General features: G+C 43.5%; 1 protein-coding gene across 3 annotated transcripts in view; it reads left to right on the top strand.

Moving 5' to 3' along the window:
- Positions 1-15,568, top strand: part of SERINC5 (serine incorporator 5) — a 151,952-nt gene that overhangs the window by 71,853 nt on the left and 64,531 nt on the right. For all 3 annotated transcript variants that reach the window (XR_002915095.3, XM_054555674.2, XM_024247377.3), the window contains exons 3-5: positions 9,821-9,999; positions 10,483-10,565; positions 12,834-12,927. Coding sequence is in view for 2 of the 3 variants with exons in the window: in XM_054555674.2 (XP_054411649.2) it covers positions 9,821-9,999; positions 10,483-10,565; positions 12,834-12,927 (356 nt within the window). In the remaining variant the exon portion in view is untranslated. The remainder of the gene's footprint in view (positions 1-9,820; positions 10,000-10,482; positions 10,566-12,833; positions 12,928-15,568) is intronic.

The following is a 15,568-nucleotide window of genomic DNA, read 5'->3' as shown; positions in this document are numbered from 1 at the left end:
TGACCCCTCAAACCCTACAACCTTGGTGGACCAGACCCTACTTAGTCATCTATAGTACCCCGACTGCCGTCGGCCTGCAGGATCCTCCCCACAGGGTTCACCGTTCCAGAATAAAGCTGTGTCCATCGGACAGCCAGCCTAATCCCTCCTCTTCCTCCTGGAAGTCACAAGTACTCTCCCCTACTTCCCTTAAACTCACTCGTATTTCTGAAGAACAGTAATAACCCTTATAAGCCTAATATATCCCTTCATTCTATTAGGTCTGTTCGTCCTTACCCTACTTTTTGCAACAGGGCTTTACGAAGTCACCCCACCACTTAGGCCGAGCCCCAAAAAACTTTTCATCCCTACTATTTTCTGTCTAGTCATACTCCTATTCTCTGTTCTCAACTACTTATAAATGCCCTACTCTTGTTTACACTGCCGGTTTACACTGTTTCTTCAAGCCATCACAGCTGATATCTCTTGGTGCTATCCCCAAACCGCCACTCTTAACTCCCTCTTAGAGTGGGTAGATGATCTTTGCTGGCAGGGCACCCTCCAATGCTTCCACCCTGATGAAGTTCTGTTCTTTACTTTTATACTCACTCTTCTTCTCATTCCCATTCTTATGCCACCCTCTACCTCTCCCCAGCTATCTCCACCACACTATCAACCTCACCCATTCTCTCCTAGCTGCTTCTAATCCCTCCTTAGTGAACAACTGCTGGTTTTGCTTTCCCTTTCTTCCAGTGTCTACATAGCTGTCCCCGCCTTACAGACAGACTGGGCAACATCTCCTGTCTCCTTACACCTCTGAACTTCCTTTAACAGCCCTCACCTTTACCCTCCTAAAGAACTCATTTACTTTCTAGACAGGTCCAGCAAGACTTCCCCAGACATTTCACATCAGCAAGCTGCCGCCCTCCTTCGCACTTATTTAAAAAACCTTTCTCCTTATATTAACTCTACTCCCCCCATATTTGGACCTCTCACAACACGAACTACTATTCCTGTGGCCGCTCCTTTATGTATCTCTCAGCAAAGACCCACTGGAATTCCCCTAGGTAATCTTTCACCTTCTCGATGTTCCTTTACTCTTCATCTCCGAAGCCCAACTACACACATCACTGAAACAATTGGAGCCTTCCAGCTCCATATTACAGACAAGCCCTCTATCAATACTGACAAACTTAAAAACGTTAGCAGTAATTATTGCTTAGGAAGACACTTACCCTGTATTTCACTCCATCCGTGGCTACCTTCCCCTTGCTCGTCAGTAGACTCTCCTCCCAGGCCCTCTTCTTGTTTACTTATACCCGGCCCCCAAAATAACAGTGAAAGGTTGCTTGTGGATACTCAACGTTTTCTCATGCACCGTGAAAATCGAACCTCCTGCTCTACGCAGTTACCCCATCAGTCCCCATTACAACCTCTGACAGCTGCCGCCCTAGCTGGATCCCTAGGAGTCTGGGTACAAGACACCACTTTCAGCACTCCTTCTCACCTTTTTACTTTACATCTCCAGTTTTGCCTCGCACAAGGTCTCTTCTTCCTCTGTGGATCCTCTACCTACATGTGTCTACCTGCTGATCGGACAGGCACATGCACACTAGTTTTCCTTACCCCCAAAATTCAATTTGCAAATGGGACCGAAGAGCTCCCTGTTCCCCTCATGACACTGACACGACAAAAAAGAGTTATTCCACTAATTCCCTTGATGGTTGGTTTAGGACTTTCTGCCTCCACTATTGCTCTTGGTACTGGAATAGCAGGCATTTCAACGTTTGTCACGACCTTCCATAGCCTGTCTAATGACTTCTCTGCTAGCATCACAGACATATCACAAACTGTATCAGTCTTCCAGGCCCAAGTTGATTCTTTAGCTGCAGTTGTCCTCCAAAACCGCCGAGGCCTTGACTCACCTCTGAAAAAGGAGGACTCTGTATATTCTTAAATGAAGAGTGTTGTTTTTACCTAAATCAATCTGGCCTGGTGTATGACAACATAAAAAAACTCAAGGATAGAGCCCAAAAACTTGCCAACCAAGCAAGTAATTACGCTGAATCCCCTTGGGCACTCTCTAATTGGATGTCCTGGGTCCTCCCAATTCTTAGTCCTTTAATGCCCATTTTTCTCCTTCTTTTATTCGGACATTGTATCTTCCGTTTAGCTTCTCAATTCATCCAAAACCGTATCCAGGCCATCACCAATCATTCTATATGACAAATGTTTCTTCTAACAACCCCACAATATCACCCCTTACCACAAGATCTCCCTTCAGCTTAATCTCTCCCACTCTAGGTTCCCATGCTGCCCCTAATCCTGCTTGAAGCAGACCTGAGAAACATCGCCCATTCTCTCGCCATACCACCCCCCAGAAAATTTTCACCACCCCGACACTTCAACACTATTTTGTTTTACTTTTCTTATTAGTATAAAAAGGCAGGAATGTCAGGCCTCTGAGCCCAAGCCAAGCCATTGCATCCCCTGTGACTTGCACATATATGCCCAGATGGCCTGAAGTAACTGAAGAATCACAAAAGAAGTGAATGTGCCCTGCCCCGCCTTAACTGATGACATTCCACCACAAAAGAAGTGAAAATGGCCGGTCCTTGCCTTAAGTGATGACATTACCTTATGAAAGTCCTTTTCCTGACTCATCCTGGCTGAAAAACTCCCCCACTGAGCACCTTGCGACCCCCCCACTCCTGCCTGCCAGAGAACAACCCCCCTTTGACTGTAATTTTCCTTTCCCTGCCCAAATCTTATAAAACGGCCCCACCCTTATCTCCCTTTTCGGACTCAGCCCACCTGCACCCACATGATTAAAAGCTTTTATTGCTCACACAAAGCCTGTTCACATGAAATATAACATAATAGTGCTTTAGAATTAAAGAAGTTAACTTAATGACTACTATGGGTTAGGAACCGTGGTAAGCATTTCACAGGTGTTATCTGATGTAATTCTCAGGCAACTCCATGAAATGGGTGTCGGTATTGTTTCATTTTACAGATGGCACAACTGAGGCTCAGGGTGTATATGTGTGTAGCTAGCTCAAGTTAGCAATGGAGTTAGGATTGGAAGTCTTATGAGCTGTTTATTCTTACTTGATAGTTTGTGGCTTTGAGTTTGGTTGCTTTGAGGGTTGGAGGGAAACGCCTTGCTCTCAGGGGTCTGTATAGAAACAACATACAGGCTGCGTGAGGTGGCTCACGCATGTAATCCCTGCACTTTGGGAGGCTGAGGCAGGCAGATCACCTGAGGTTAGGAGTTTGAAACCAGCCTGGCCAACATGACAAAACCTCATCTACTAAAAATACAAAAATTAGCCGGGCATAGTGGTGTGTGCCTGTAATCCCAGCTACTTGGGAGGCTGAGACAGGAGAATCGCTGGAACCTGGGAGGCGGAGGTTGCAGCGAACCGAGATTGCGCCACTGCACTCCAGCCTGGGCAACAGAGCAAGACTGCCTCAAAAAAAAAAAAAGAAACAACATACAGTGTGTGAGCCTGGCTTAAGTGCCCTGTCCTTGGGTGCCCAGAGCCAGACTTAAGAGGTAACACCCTTAGCAGGCACGTCCCCTTCACCTTGTGGTGTGGAATTTGTATGTGATGTATTTTTTCTTTTTCCAAAAGTGGGGTGGACTTTGGAACAGCAAATATTTAATCGGAGCAAATTCCCCTTGCCAGAATCCTGCTAGCTTGTTCACCTTGGAGGTTCTTTGCCCAAAAATACTCACCACATACTGAAAACTAAATGTGCTAAGTCACCCACAGAGTATAAAGGAGGTCTTGGTTAGGATTTGGAGCAGGGGGGTTGTTTACCTGTTTTTGATGAATATACAGTGCCAATGTACTCACCTTTTGATGAGCCTTAAAGGGCCCTGGCCACATTCCAGATTCTGGAGTAAGCAAACAAGGGAGGGGATTTGTTGGGGTTGGTGGCTCAGCCTGCTGCTGTTAGCATTCTCCTTGAAATGGATTTTGGAGGAAGAAAGAAGAGAGAGGTAGGGAAGTAGAGAAGGTCTAAAGGTGAAAGATGGGCTGGTGTAGATGAAAGAGGTGCTAATGTGCATGTGTTATGGGGAAGATGTGGTTCAGGAATTAGAGTTGCTGATGGAGTAGAAGAGAGAAGGTGGGGAAGAAAATAATTTAAGGAATGTTTTAGAGCAACAAATCCTGTGTAAATGAAACAGCCTAATGAATGAAGTGTGGTATGGCTTCTCCATGAATGTAGCTTTTACAGATTCAAAGCAATATTACCTCCTCGTTATTGGCACTACTCATACAGATGTAACTTTTGTTTTGGGTTAGACTCTCTGAAACATTCATTTTTGTGTGTGTCCCCTACCATATTTCAGCACCTGAAAATTTTAACCATGCTGTTTCATCACTCACGTTTAAACACACCTAAAAATTCAGGTTCCTCCAGAAAGCACCTGTGTGACTGACTTCTCATTACCTGCCTGCGGGTGCTTCCTGTATCCAGCCCCAATTGCTGTTCTAAAGCAATTTCCAGACCAGACTGTTCTCGCTGGGATGCCCCTTGGTGATGCCCTAAGGTGTTAAAGAGCAAACTCCTGCTCTGTTCTTCACTTCTGCTGTCTGTCCCCTGCCCGTTGTACTCCTCCACCCCAAACAGCAATGCCATAAAAAAAAAAAAAAGAAGAAAACAAAAGAGCTTTATCTCATTCTTCTGCTTCATTCTTGTCATCTATGCTCTCCTGCCAATTGTGAGCTCTACCTGCAGAATCTCTGGTTTCTCTGCCTGGGGTTACCTTCTTCACCTGTTCCCAGTGGCCTTCAAACTTGTCCCCTTGCCTCAAGTCTGTACCCTTTCACCATGTCTTCCACTTTGTAGCCAAAGGTGTTCTAGCTTCAGTAGCGCTTTTCCCCTTGCTTACAGGATGGGGGCCTGACTGCTAAGCCTGGCATGCACCTGGCCCTTCCCAACAAGACCTCGCCTTTGTAGAGAAGGGAAAAATAGCTTCCTTCCACTCTTCTAGGTTCTTTCTCTGGGAAGCAAATTAAATTGACATAAGACCAATTACAGGAGAAAAAGCAATTTTAAAAAGGGTCAGATAGGCTGGGCATGGTGGCTCACGCCTGTAATCCCAGGACTTTGGGAGGCCGAGGCGGGCAGATCATTTGAGGCCAGGAGTTCAAGACCAGCCTGGCCAACATGGTGAAACCCCATCTCTACTAAAAATACAAAAGTTAGCCAGGCGTGGTGGCAGGCACCTGTAATCCCAGCTACTCAGGAGGCTGAGGCAGGAAAATCACTTGAACCTGGGAGGCAGAGGTTGCAGTGAGGCGAGATTGTGCCACTGCACTCCAGCCTGGGCAACAGAGGTCTCAATTAAAAAAAAAAAGGGGGGGGGGTCAGATGATAGAAGCTTATGGCATCTTGAACTACAGAGAGGAATAGGGGCTTGGGGCCTCTGGGAGTTGCTGGCAACACGTAATGGGAGAGTGAGGGGAAGAAATGTATGGTGAATAAACGTCTGATACACTTTACTAATGTAGATTTCCTCTATAGATGTAAATTTCTTGTATAAAACAGCAGCTTTGCAGAGCTACTCCTGTGTCTTCAGCTTCTCAGAATAACAAGCTTGAAATATGCAAAGAAGATTTTAGGGTGGCATGTCTTGGTTTTTGTGAGTGACGCCAAGGTCAGAGGTAACCAGGTCCATGAACATTTGTGTCTTTCCATAATGTTGGACTTCTGTTGATGCTATTTCAATTACAAAAGCCACCAGCTACGTGGAGTTCCCAGGGAGGCAATTCTTAGTACTTCTCATCCACTCATTAGATCTGCAGGCACACAGGTTCCCGCCTCTGCACCAGCCAGTCAGTATTGCAAACCATACACAATCATATACTCTGTCAATATATAAATGTTACTGATTAAACATTGTGCAACAAACAAAATAACATTTAACACTAAGAGAAAGGGAATAGGAAAAGGTTTAATGAACTAGTCCAGGGAGAGCAACAAAGGAAAAAAGAATTTCCTAGTCTGGGCTGGTCAATCTGGTTGGTTGTGCAAGAAACAGTCTTTGATGTGGGCAGAGCCTTCAGGAGCAGATGCCGGGTGCTTGTCACAAGTTACAACAGTACCTACCCTTTTTATGGCCACAGAGTCCTCCAGTGAGGACTGATAGTTGAAGACTGTGCTTGTTTATCTCCTTATCTGGTTGCATGCATTCTTTATCAAGCAAAACATCTTGTCTCTGTTGTGACAGAATGGTGTAAAAAAAAGTCTTAAAAAATGTACAGTTTTAGGAATTTGCTGAAAACAAAATGTTGGCTATTTCCTCATGAAGTCTTTCATATGTCGTCATGAAAATGGAGCTGGCCAGGTACAGTGGCTGACACCTGTAACCCCAGCACTTTGGGAGGCTGAGGCAGGTGGATTGCTTGAGTCCAGGAGTTCAAGACCAGTCTGGTCAACATGGTGAAACACCAACTCTACACACACACACACACACACACACACACACACACAATTAGCTGAGCTTGGTGGCGCATGCCTGTAGTCCTCGCTACATAGGAGGCTGAGGTAGGAGGATGGCTTGAGCCCTGGAGGCGAAGGTTGCAGTGAGCCGAGATTGCGCCACTGCACTCCAGCCTGGGTACAGAGTGAGACCCTGTCTCAAAAAGGAGTGGGGAGAAAATGGAACTCTTTGTTTGTTTGTGTAAAGGAAAATAAACCCTCTCAGGACTGCCCAAACTCTTTATGCCAAAGGGAAACTTAAGACTGGAGAGACAGTCACGTGACACTGCTGCTGTCCCCTCACACCTTGCCTGCCTGCCCAGTAGATAGCTGTGACTTCCCAACCTTGTGTCAAAGCGCTATGCATTAGCCACACCCCTGGAGAAGGCAGAAGGCCTCGTGCATTGTGGATGACTGCCCTCAAATTGCTCGTAAGTAAATTCTCTGCTGGCCCCTAAACCTTTCAAGATGTGTATCTTCCCATAAAAAAGGACATGTCAGCTGTAACTTTAGGTCTGCAATCTAAGTCTAGCTCCCTGTCCATGGAATTGCAGTCTGTTACATTTCACACTGACAATGCCCATTACAAGCTTATCTTCCCAGGTGCAGAACAAAGACAGGAGAGCAGTCATTTTTCTGCCTACCCTGAGACTACATAATTAACTCTTCCTTTACTCCCTTTCTGAATGTTTATCATATCTCTTGTATAGCAGAGTTTACTGGGCACTAGTTAAAATCTCAGGAGAATGTCGCGTTTGCCTTACCACCTGCCCCCTTTTCCTGCATGCCTTCTCCCCTTTAAAGAAATGGGTAAATACTGAGCCTTCCGCAACCTCTTTGGGAGCACCAGCCACAGAAGATTCTGTGATTTGTGTGTTTCTCAGCAGCCCCTCAAGCTCTGGCTTAATTATTCCCCATTGAGACTCTTGCCTCATTCTCTCATTTGGGTTGACATTTGTTTATGGAAATCCTGATAGCCACAGATATTATTGTTTCTTCAGTATCTTTTTCTGGAGAAGAAACTGTAAATTATCTTCTTTATCACACTTTTACCTTCAGTTTTGTGCTATTTTTTCTCTGTGATACTTTATTTTTCTTATGAATAATAGTTATAATGTGATTTATTTTCTGTTCAGAAGAGTGTTCAACTTTGATGTTGATAAGAAGCAAGTTTTTATGACTGAACAAATCCTTATTTTACGACATTACTAAGAATGTGCTGCTTGTTCTCATTGTGTAAGATTTTAATTATTCTGATAATGAAAGTGATTATTTCACATGGAAGCCTTCTAATTTGGCTAGATAAACTATTGTCAACATTTATCAGAAGATTAAGACCCACTAATAAAGAGCTCCAGTGGATCAAGAAAATACCCAATTAACGGCCAATTCAGAGAAAAAAACAGATGGCCATAAACTTGAGAAAAGATGCTGAATCTCACTAGTAATAAGGAAGATGTACATTAAAACAGGATATTAGGTTTTTGCCTTTAAATTAGATGTCCAAGTTGAGAAATGTGCAATCTCAGATATTACTGTTAGGATGTAAATTGGTACAGCCTTTGAAAGTATGATTTAACTCTTATCTTGAAGTTTAAAAATGTAGATATGGGTTGAATATTCCTAATCCAAACATCTGAAATGTGAAATACTCTAAAATTTGAAACTTTTAAAGTGCCAACATGATACTCAATGGCAATGCTCACTGAAGCATTCTGGATTTTTTTGGATTAGGGAACCTTAGCCAGTAATATAGTATAAATATTCCAAATTCTGAAAGACTTCTGGTCCCAAGCATTTTGGATAAGGGACATTCAACCTGACTACTCGACCCACTAATTCCATTTCTGGCTCAGGTGTCTGTCCTACATTAATAATGGCACAGGTGCAGTGAGGCATGAACAGCAGTATTTATTGAATCAGTGTTTGCAATAATAAAAAAAAAGTGCAAAAAATAAAATTTAAAAACCATCCCCAACAAAAAATTAAGATCAGTGTGAGAATGGTTATTGATTTTGATCCAGCCTTTTTACAATATAAGATAGTGATGAAAAAGAATGTGATGGGATTTTGTGTATTAATAGAAAAAGACTCTTCATGGCTTATTGTTTATTTTTGTTTTCTTTTCTTTTTTTGGGATGGAGTCTCACTCTGTTGCCCAGGCTAGAGTGCAGTGGCACGATCTTGGCTCACTGCCACCTCTGCCTCCCAGGTTCAAGCAGTTCTCCTGCTTCAGCCTCCCTAGTAGCTGGGATTACAGGCACACGCCACCACGCCGGGCCGGGCTAATTGTTATATTTTTAGTAGAGACGGGGTTTCACCATGTTGGCCAGGCTGGTCTCAAACTCCCGACCTCAGGTGATCCACCCACCTCGGCCTCCCAAAGTGCTGGGATTACAGGCATGAGCCACCGTGTCTGGCCCAGCTTATTGTTAATTGGGAAAAAATATTGCAGAACATTACATACAATCTTTTATTTTAAAAAGCTGTTTTAATATATTTATTATATGCATAGTACGATATGAGTGTATATATGTGTGTTGTGAATGTATATGTATATGTGGGTGTGTTGTATATATGTATACACACACATTTATCTATGTGAATTAATAAAATACTCTACCCACGAAATTGTTTACTGTTCTGAGGGAGATGAGTGACATTTTGGGTGGACAGTAAAAGAAGTCTCTGATTTTTTACTTGTATATATGTATACATATCAACAAAAATATATCCATGTATTGAAATGGGATTTTTGGCCAGGTGCAGTGGTTCATACCTATTATAATCCCAGCACTTTGGGATGCCAAGACAGGTGGATTGCTTGAGCTCAGGAGTTCAAGACCAGTCTGGGCAATGTGACAAAACCCCATCTCTACAAAAAAAAAATACAAAAATTAGCTGGGCATGGTAGTGCATGCTTGTAGTCCCACCTAATTGGGAGGCTGAGGCAGGAGGATTACCTGAGCCCGGAAGATCGAGGCTGCAGTGAGTTGTGATTGTGCCACTAAACTCTAGGCCAGGCAACAGAGCAAGAGAGACCTTGTCTTGGGGTGGAGGCGGGGGCGGTTAAAAAAAGGTAGTTTTTGTAAAATCTGATGTTGGATTTCAGAAGTCATTTGGGGCAAGTAAAGGCTGAGTGTTACTTTATGATCACTGTATCTTTAAAAAAGATTCAGAGAAAATTAGAACAATATCTCTTTAGAAGATAGATCCTCAGTCTGTTTCTTTATGCACATGATCCATTTCCACAGTGGATGTTGTGGTTGGCTGCATGAACACTCCATGACAGTCCCCCTCTCACTCAGTTGTAACAGATGACTTTTCTAAACTTTCTCCTCAGATTCCGTTTTTTGAAGATATGTGTAAAGGCATTAAAGCTGGTGACACCTGTGAGAAGCTGGTGGGATATTCTGCCGTGTATAGGGTGTGTTTTGGAATGGCTTGTTTCTTCTTTATCTTCTGTCTACTGACCTTGAAAATCAACAATAGCAAAAGTTGTAGAGCTCATATTCACAATGGGTAAGTATTTTAGTCTTCTTGGGGATTGCTTTCTCTTTTCTTATGTTCAGGACAGTAGTCCAGGATCCCATCTGCCCACCAGACACTGTGACTGCTCTTCTTCTAGTTGAAATTGTTGATTTAGGGGAAGATGGAATTGATACTTACCCACATGGTTGCCTCAAAGGTAGAATCTTATTTGTAACACCTGGTACCATGATGCAAAATTTACTCAAGACAAAGAGTTTATTTCTTGTTCCAAGACCTTCCCCCAGGTCATTTCCCCTGCAATGAAATGGTGTTTACACAATTGGAGGCTGCACTGAGTCTGTCTAATTATGGGAAAAAGCATTCTTCAAGTCACCTAATTACTTCCCCTCGATTAGGAGAGAACATTGGCCAATGGCAGAATCATGGATTGACATGCTGTACCTTCTAAGAGGTCCTTTGTCCTTCTTGAATGTCATTTAAATACATTTCCTCTCTTTTTCCCCCCACTTCTAGCTTTTGGTTCTTTAAACTTCTGCTGTTGGGGGCCATGTGCTCAGGAGCTTTCTTCATTCCAGATCAGGACACCTTTCTGAACGGTACTAATGGGGGTATTTTGGGTACCTGTTTATTTTGTTTTTACCCATTTTGTCAAATTGCTCAGAAGCACAGTCCAAAGTACCTCTGATAGTTTGAATTACTGATTTTCTTTTGGCTTCAAAAGAAATTCCTGACTTACCTGCCCATACTTTTTCCACCATTGCCTATCTACTTCCCCTCTTCTCACCACCGCATCCCACTTCCAGGCAGGGTATAAGAGGACTTTGATACTCTGCTGCCCTAGGAGACCTTGTTCTTTCCAAGCACTGCACAGAAAACCCAGCAACAGGGAGCACAGGGCTGTCAGCAGCTAAATGCCTGCTGCAGCGATAGTGGGACAGGAAAAGTGTCTTTCAGTCTGTTATTAAACTTAGCTTATGTGAAGCTCTGTAGCATTGAATTATATTCTTTATTGTTAGAACCTGCTTTAATTCATTAATATGAAGCCTTTAATCATAGCTGAAACAGGAGGCCCTTTTTCATATGAGCTGAGGGAAAAACCTGAATTTCAGTGATTCAGAGCATTTTGTTCAACCCAAATGGATTCACTTTCCTAAGTAAGGTATTAAACACATTTAGGCTGGGCGTGGTAGCTCACACCTGTAATCCTAGCACTTTGGGAGGCTGAGGCGGGTGGATCACTTAAGGCCAGGAGTTCGTCTGAGACCAGCCTGGCCAACATGGTGAAACCTTATCTCTACTAAAAAATATAAAAATTAGCTGGGCATGGTGGTGTGTGCCTGTAATCCCAGCTACTCAGGTGGCTGAGACATTAGAATTGCTTGAACCTAGGAGGCAGAGGTTGCAATGAGCCGAGATTGCACCACTGTACTCCAGCCTAGGCGATAGAGTGAGACTTTGTCTCAAAAACAAAACTAAACTAAAATTTAGATTGTGTCAGTTTATAAGGAACAGCCATAATCCTTCATACAGTTATGTATCAGGGCCTAGCTAGTTGTTTAAGGTCACACTTGTTTTTCATATACTCCCTAAGTCTTGCTGTTACCTAAAATACCATTAAAGGTTTTTAAATTCTCTACAGAGATCCTTTTATGTATTAGAATGTATATTTGGAGGGAGAAGAGACCTAGAAACCCTCCGGTCCAACTTAGTCTTTTTTTTTTTTTTCGAGACAGAGTCTCGCTGTTTCCGAGGTTAGAGTGCAGTGGTGCGATCTCGCCTCACTGCAGCCTCCACCTCGTGGGTTCAAGCAGTTCTTCTGCCTCAGCCTCCTGAGTAGCTGGGACTACAGGCACGCACCACCACACCTGGCTAATTTTTGTATTTTTAGTAGAGACGGGGTTTCACCATATTGGCCAGTCTGGTCTTGAACTCCTGACCTTGTGATCTGCCCCCCCTTGGCCTCCCAAAGTGCTGGGATTTACAGGCGTGAGCCACTGTGCCCAGCCAAGCTCAGTCATTTTTTTTTTTTTTGAGACCAAGTCTCGCTCTGTCGCCCAGGCTGGAGTGCAGTGGTGCAATCTCAGCTCACTGCCACCTCCACCTCACAGGTTCAAGCGATTCTCTTGCCTCAGCCACCTGAGTAGATGGGATTACAGGCACCCGCCGCTATGCCTGGAATTTTTTTTTTTTTTTTTTTTTTTTTAAGTAGAGTTAGGGTTTCACCATGTAGGCCGGGCTGGTTTCCAATTCCTGACCTCAAGTGATCCTCCTGCCTCAGCCTCCCAAAGTGCTAGGATTGCAGGTGTGAGCCACCGTGCCCAGCCCCAGCTCAGTGATTTTTATAGACAAACTGGAACCCACCTGATGTGACTTATTCAAGGTTATAGCATTTTTGTGGCAGAGCCAGTAGTCGAGCTGAGTCCTTGTCCCCTGTCTGAACCTTGTTTCCTTACTGGTCATTGTTGCCTTTTTACCCAATAAAATTTGAACCTTTGATTTTCCTGGCAATATGTGTTTGCTTTTAAGTTGTGGGTCATTGTGGATTTTATGAATTAGGGCATCTATTAGGGTACCTGGCAGATGTAGTGTGGAGGATAAGCTTGGATATTTCAGGGTCAGACTGCCTGTGTTCAGATCCCAACTATACCATTTATTGACTGAGATGTTGTCAACCTACATAGATTCTCAATTTTTCTCTTCTGTAAAGTGAGTGACATTTATAATAGTAATACATATCTTATATGGTTGTGTGGGAATTAAATGTGTTAGGTACACTTATCTAGTAAAAATTAGCTGTGGTTATTCTCTTTTGAGCAAAATACAACGAAAGGTTGCCTCATTGTGTTCTCCATGGTCTTTTGCAGCCTGGCGCTATGTGGGAGCCGTCGGAGGCTTCCTCTTCATTGGCATCCAGCTCCTCCTGCTCGTGGAGTTTGCACATAAGTGGAACAAGAACTGGTGTGTGCCTTTATAGAAAGCTTCCCATTGACTCACAGAAACTGCCCAGTTTTGATCAAGGCTGTACTCAATTGCATTGCTAGGGATTTGCAGTTTTGTTTCCCTTTATACCTGCTTTTTTGTACCTCTTCATTTACTCCTCTCCTTCATTTACTTCTCACTTTTTGACCCCCTGCCCCTACTCCCTTGTTTGGGCTCTGAGTCAACCAGTGGTGTGAATTAGCCATACTCAATCCCCTGCTCGTACCTGTCAGTCTCTGGTTTTGAGAGTGGCTAAAAACTTGGGTAGGCTTCATCTTAGCCTCCCATCCTCATGAAATTAAAAGCAAAATTAAAAAGTGAAGACAAAACTCAAACTTTGAAGCTGGAGTTTCATCTTCTGTAGAGTATGAGATAGAATAGTTTCCTCCTTTAAAAAAATTTTTGGGTCAGGCATGGTGGCTCATGCCTGTAATTCCAGCACTTTGGGAGGCCAAGGTGGGAGGATTACTTGAGCCCAGGAGTTTGAGACCAGCCTGGGCAACATACTAAGACCTTGTCTCTATAAAAAATTAGCCAGGCATGGTGCTACATGCCTATGGTCCCTGCTATGTGGGAGGCTGAGGTGGGAGGTTCGCTTGAGCCTGATAGGTCAAGGCTTTGGTGAGCTGAGTTCACACCTCTGCACTCCACCTTGAGTAACAAAGCAAGACCCTGTCTCAACAAAAAAGATTTTTTTAATTTCTTTTCAACTTCCCAAGAGGGGAAAAAGGACTCCTTCATTAGGAAGATAGGTTGTGCTACCTTAGAAAGCCATCCTGTCTTTGAAAAAGGTAGACTCTTTCTAAGTGCCTTGGAAGTTGAGTTCATATCCTGGGCCAAGTGGGAGATGCCCAGCTATTAATAGCCAGTTTTATTTCTTGCTAAGCCACACTGAGAAAATGACAACTTCAGAAGGGTCCAGCCCTTGAGTTCTAAGATGAAATTGACCCTCTTTGTGATTCTGGACAAAGCACTTAGCTGCTTTCTGCCTTTCTTTCTTTCTTTCTTTTGAGACGGAGTTTCGCTCTTGTTGCCCAGGTTGGAGTGCAATGGTGCGATCTCAGCTTACTGCAAACTCTGCCTCCTGGGTTCAAGTGATTCTCCTGTGTCAGCCTCCCAAGTAGCTGGGATTACAGGCGCATGCCACCACACCTGGCTAATTTTTTGTATTTTTAGTAGAGATGGGGTTTCATCATATTGGTCAGGCTGATCTCGAACTCCTGACCTCAGGTGATCCACCCGCCTTGGCCTGCCTAAGTGCTGGGATTACAAGCATGAGCCACTGCGCCCAGCCCTAACTTTCTTTACTTATAAAATATGAATAAAAACAGCTGCCTGTTGTACCCAATAAGGCTTTTGTTATTTTGCATATTTTACAGGAATCATTTTATTTTATACTCAAATTTTTAAAATCCTAAGTGCTATGTGAATGTGAAGTTTACTTTTACCACGGACAAAACAAAATACACTGTCCAAATACTCTCAATACGTTTTATTCCGAATATGTTGTTCAACTTGGTAGTTGTTGTTTTCTTTTGATTTTAAGGATCAAATCATGAGATACAGCTGTTGTTGGGATGCATAAATGAAAAGATAGAGTTAGTCATTTTACTCTTTGGTAAATATTGGATTAAGCATGGCCAAATATGAACAATTTTCAAGTGGTTTATAGAACGCTGAATAGTCATACAAGTAGCCCTACAGATATGTTTTGCTATGTTTTAAAGTCCTAATCTCTATAATTATACAGATTTCTGGGTTTGAGTTGTGCTGTTGTATCTGTTATTGTACAATGTCTGCATTTTGAGTTATCCATGAGATCCAGTAATTTATATTGTGGTCTCCACTAGATCTTGTTTTGAGGCAGCAGAGTTTCCTTTTTTTTTTTTTTTTTTTTTTTTTGAGACGGAGTCTCGCTCTGTCGCCCAGGCTGGAGTGCGGTGGCGCGATCTCGGCTCACTGCAACCTCCACCTCCTGGGTTCAAGCCATTCTCCTGCCTCAGCCTCCCGAGTAGCTGGGATTATAGGCGCCCGCCACCACACCCAGCTAATTTTTGTATTTTTAGTAGAGACGGGGTTTCATCATGTTGGCCAGGATGGTCTCGATCTCCTGACCTCGTGATGCACCCGCCTTGTCTTCCCAAAGTGCTGGGATTACAGATGTGAGCCACCGAGCCCAGCCTGGAGTTTTCTTAAAGATAAGTCAAATGGGTGACTATAATTTTATGGGGCCCTATTTTCTCAGTAGTCCAGAAGAAATACAATAAGTTGGAAGTGAATTTTAATTGATTAAATATCACTCTTTCCATGATTATTCTGAATGTGCCTTCTTTCTTTTTTTTGAGATAGAGTTTTGCTCTTTTTGCCTAGGCTGGAGTGCAATGGTGTGATCTCAGCTCACTGCAACCTCTGCCTCCCAAATTCAAGTGATTCTCCTGCCTCAGCCTCCTAAGTAGCTGGGATTGTAGGCACACACCACCACACCCAGCTAATTTTGTATTTTTAGTAGAGATGGGGTTTCACCATGTGGGCCAGGCTTGTCTTGAACTCCTGACCTCTAGTAATCCATCCGCCTTGGCCTCCCAAAGTGCTGGGATTATAGGCGTGAGCCACCACACCT

This window comes from Pongo abelii, chromosome 4, assembly GCF_028885655.2.
Source record: "Pongo abelii isolate AG06213 chromosome 4, NHGRI_mPonAbe1-v2.0_pri, whole genome shotgun sequence".
In the NCBI taxonomy this organism is placed as follows: Eukaryota; Metazoa; Chordata; class Mammalia; order Primates; family Hominidae; genus Pongo; species Pongo abelii.
The sequence above is the reverse complement of the archived record's forward strand: the minus strand, read 5'-3'. Positions and strand labels throughout refer to the sequence as shown.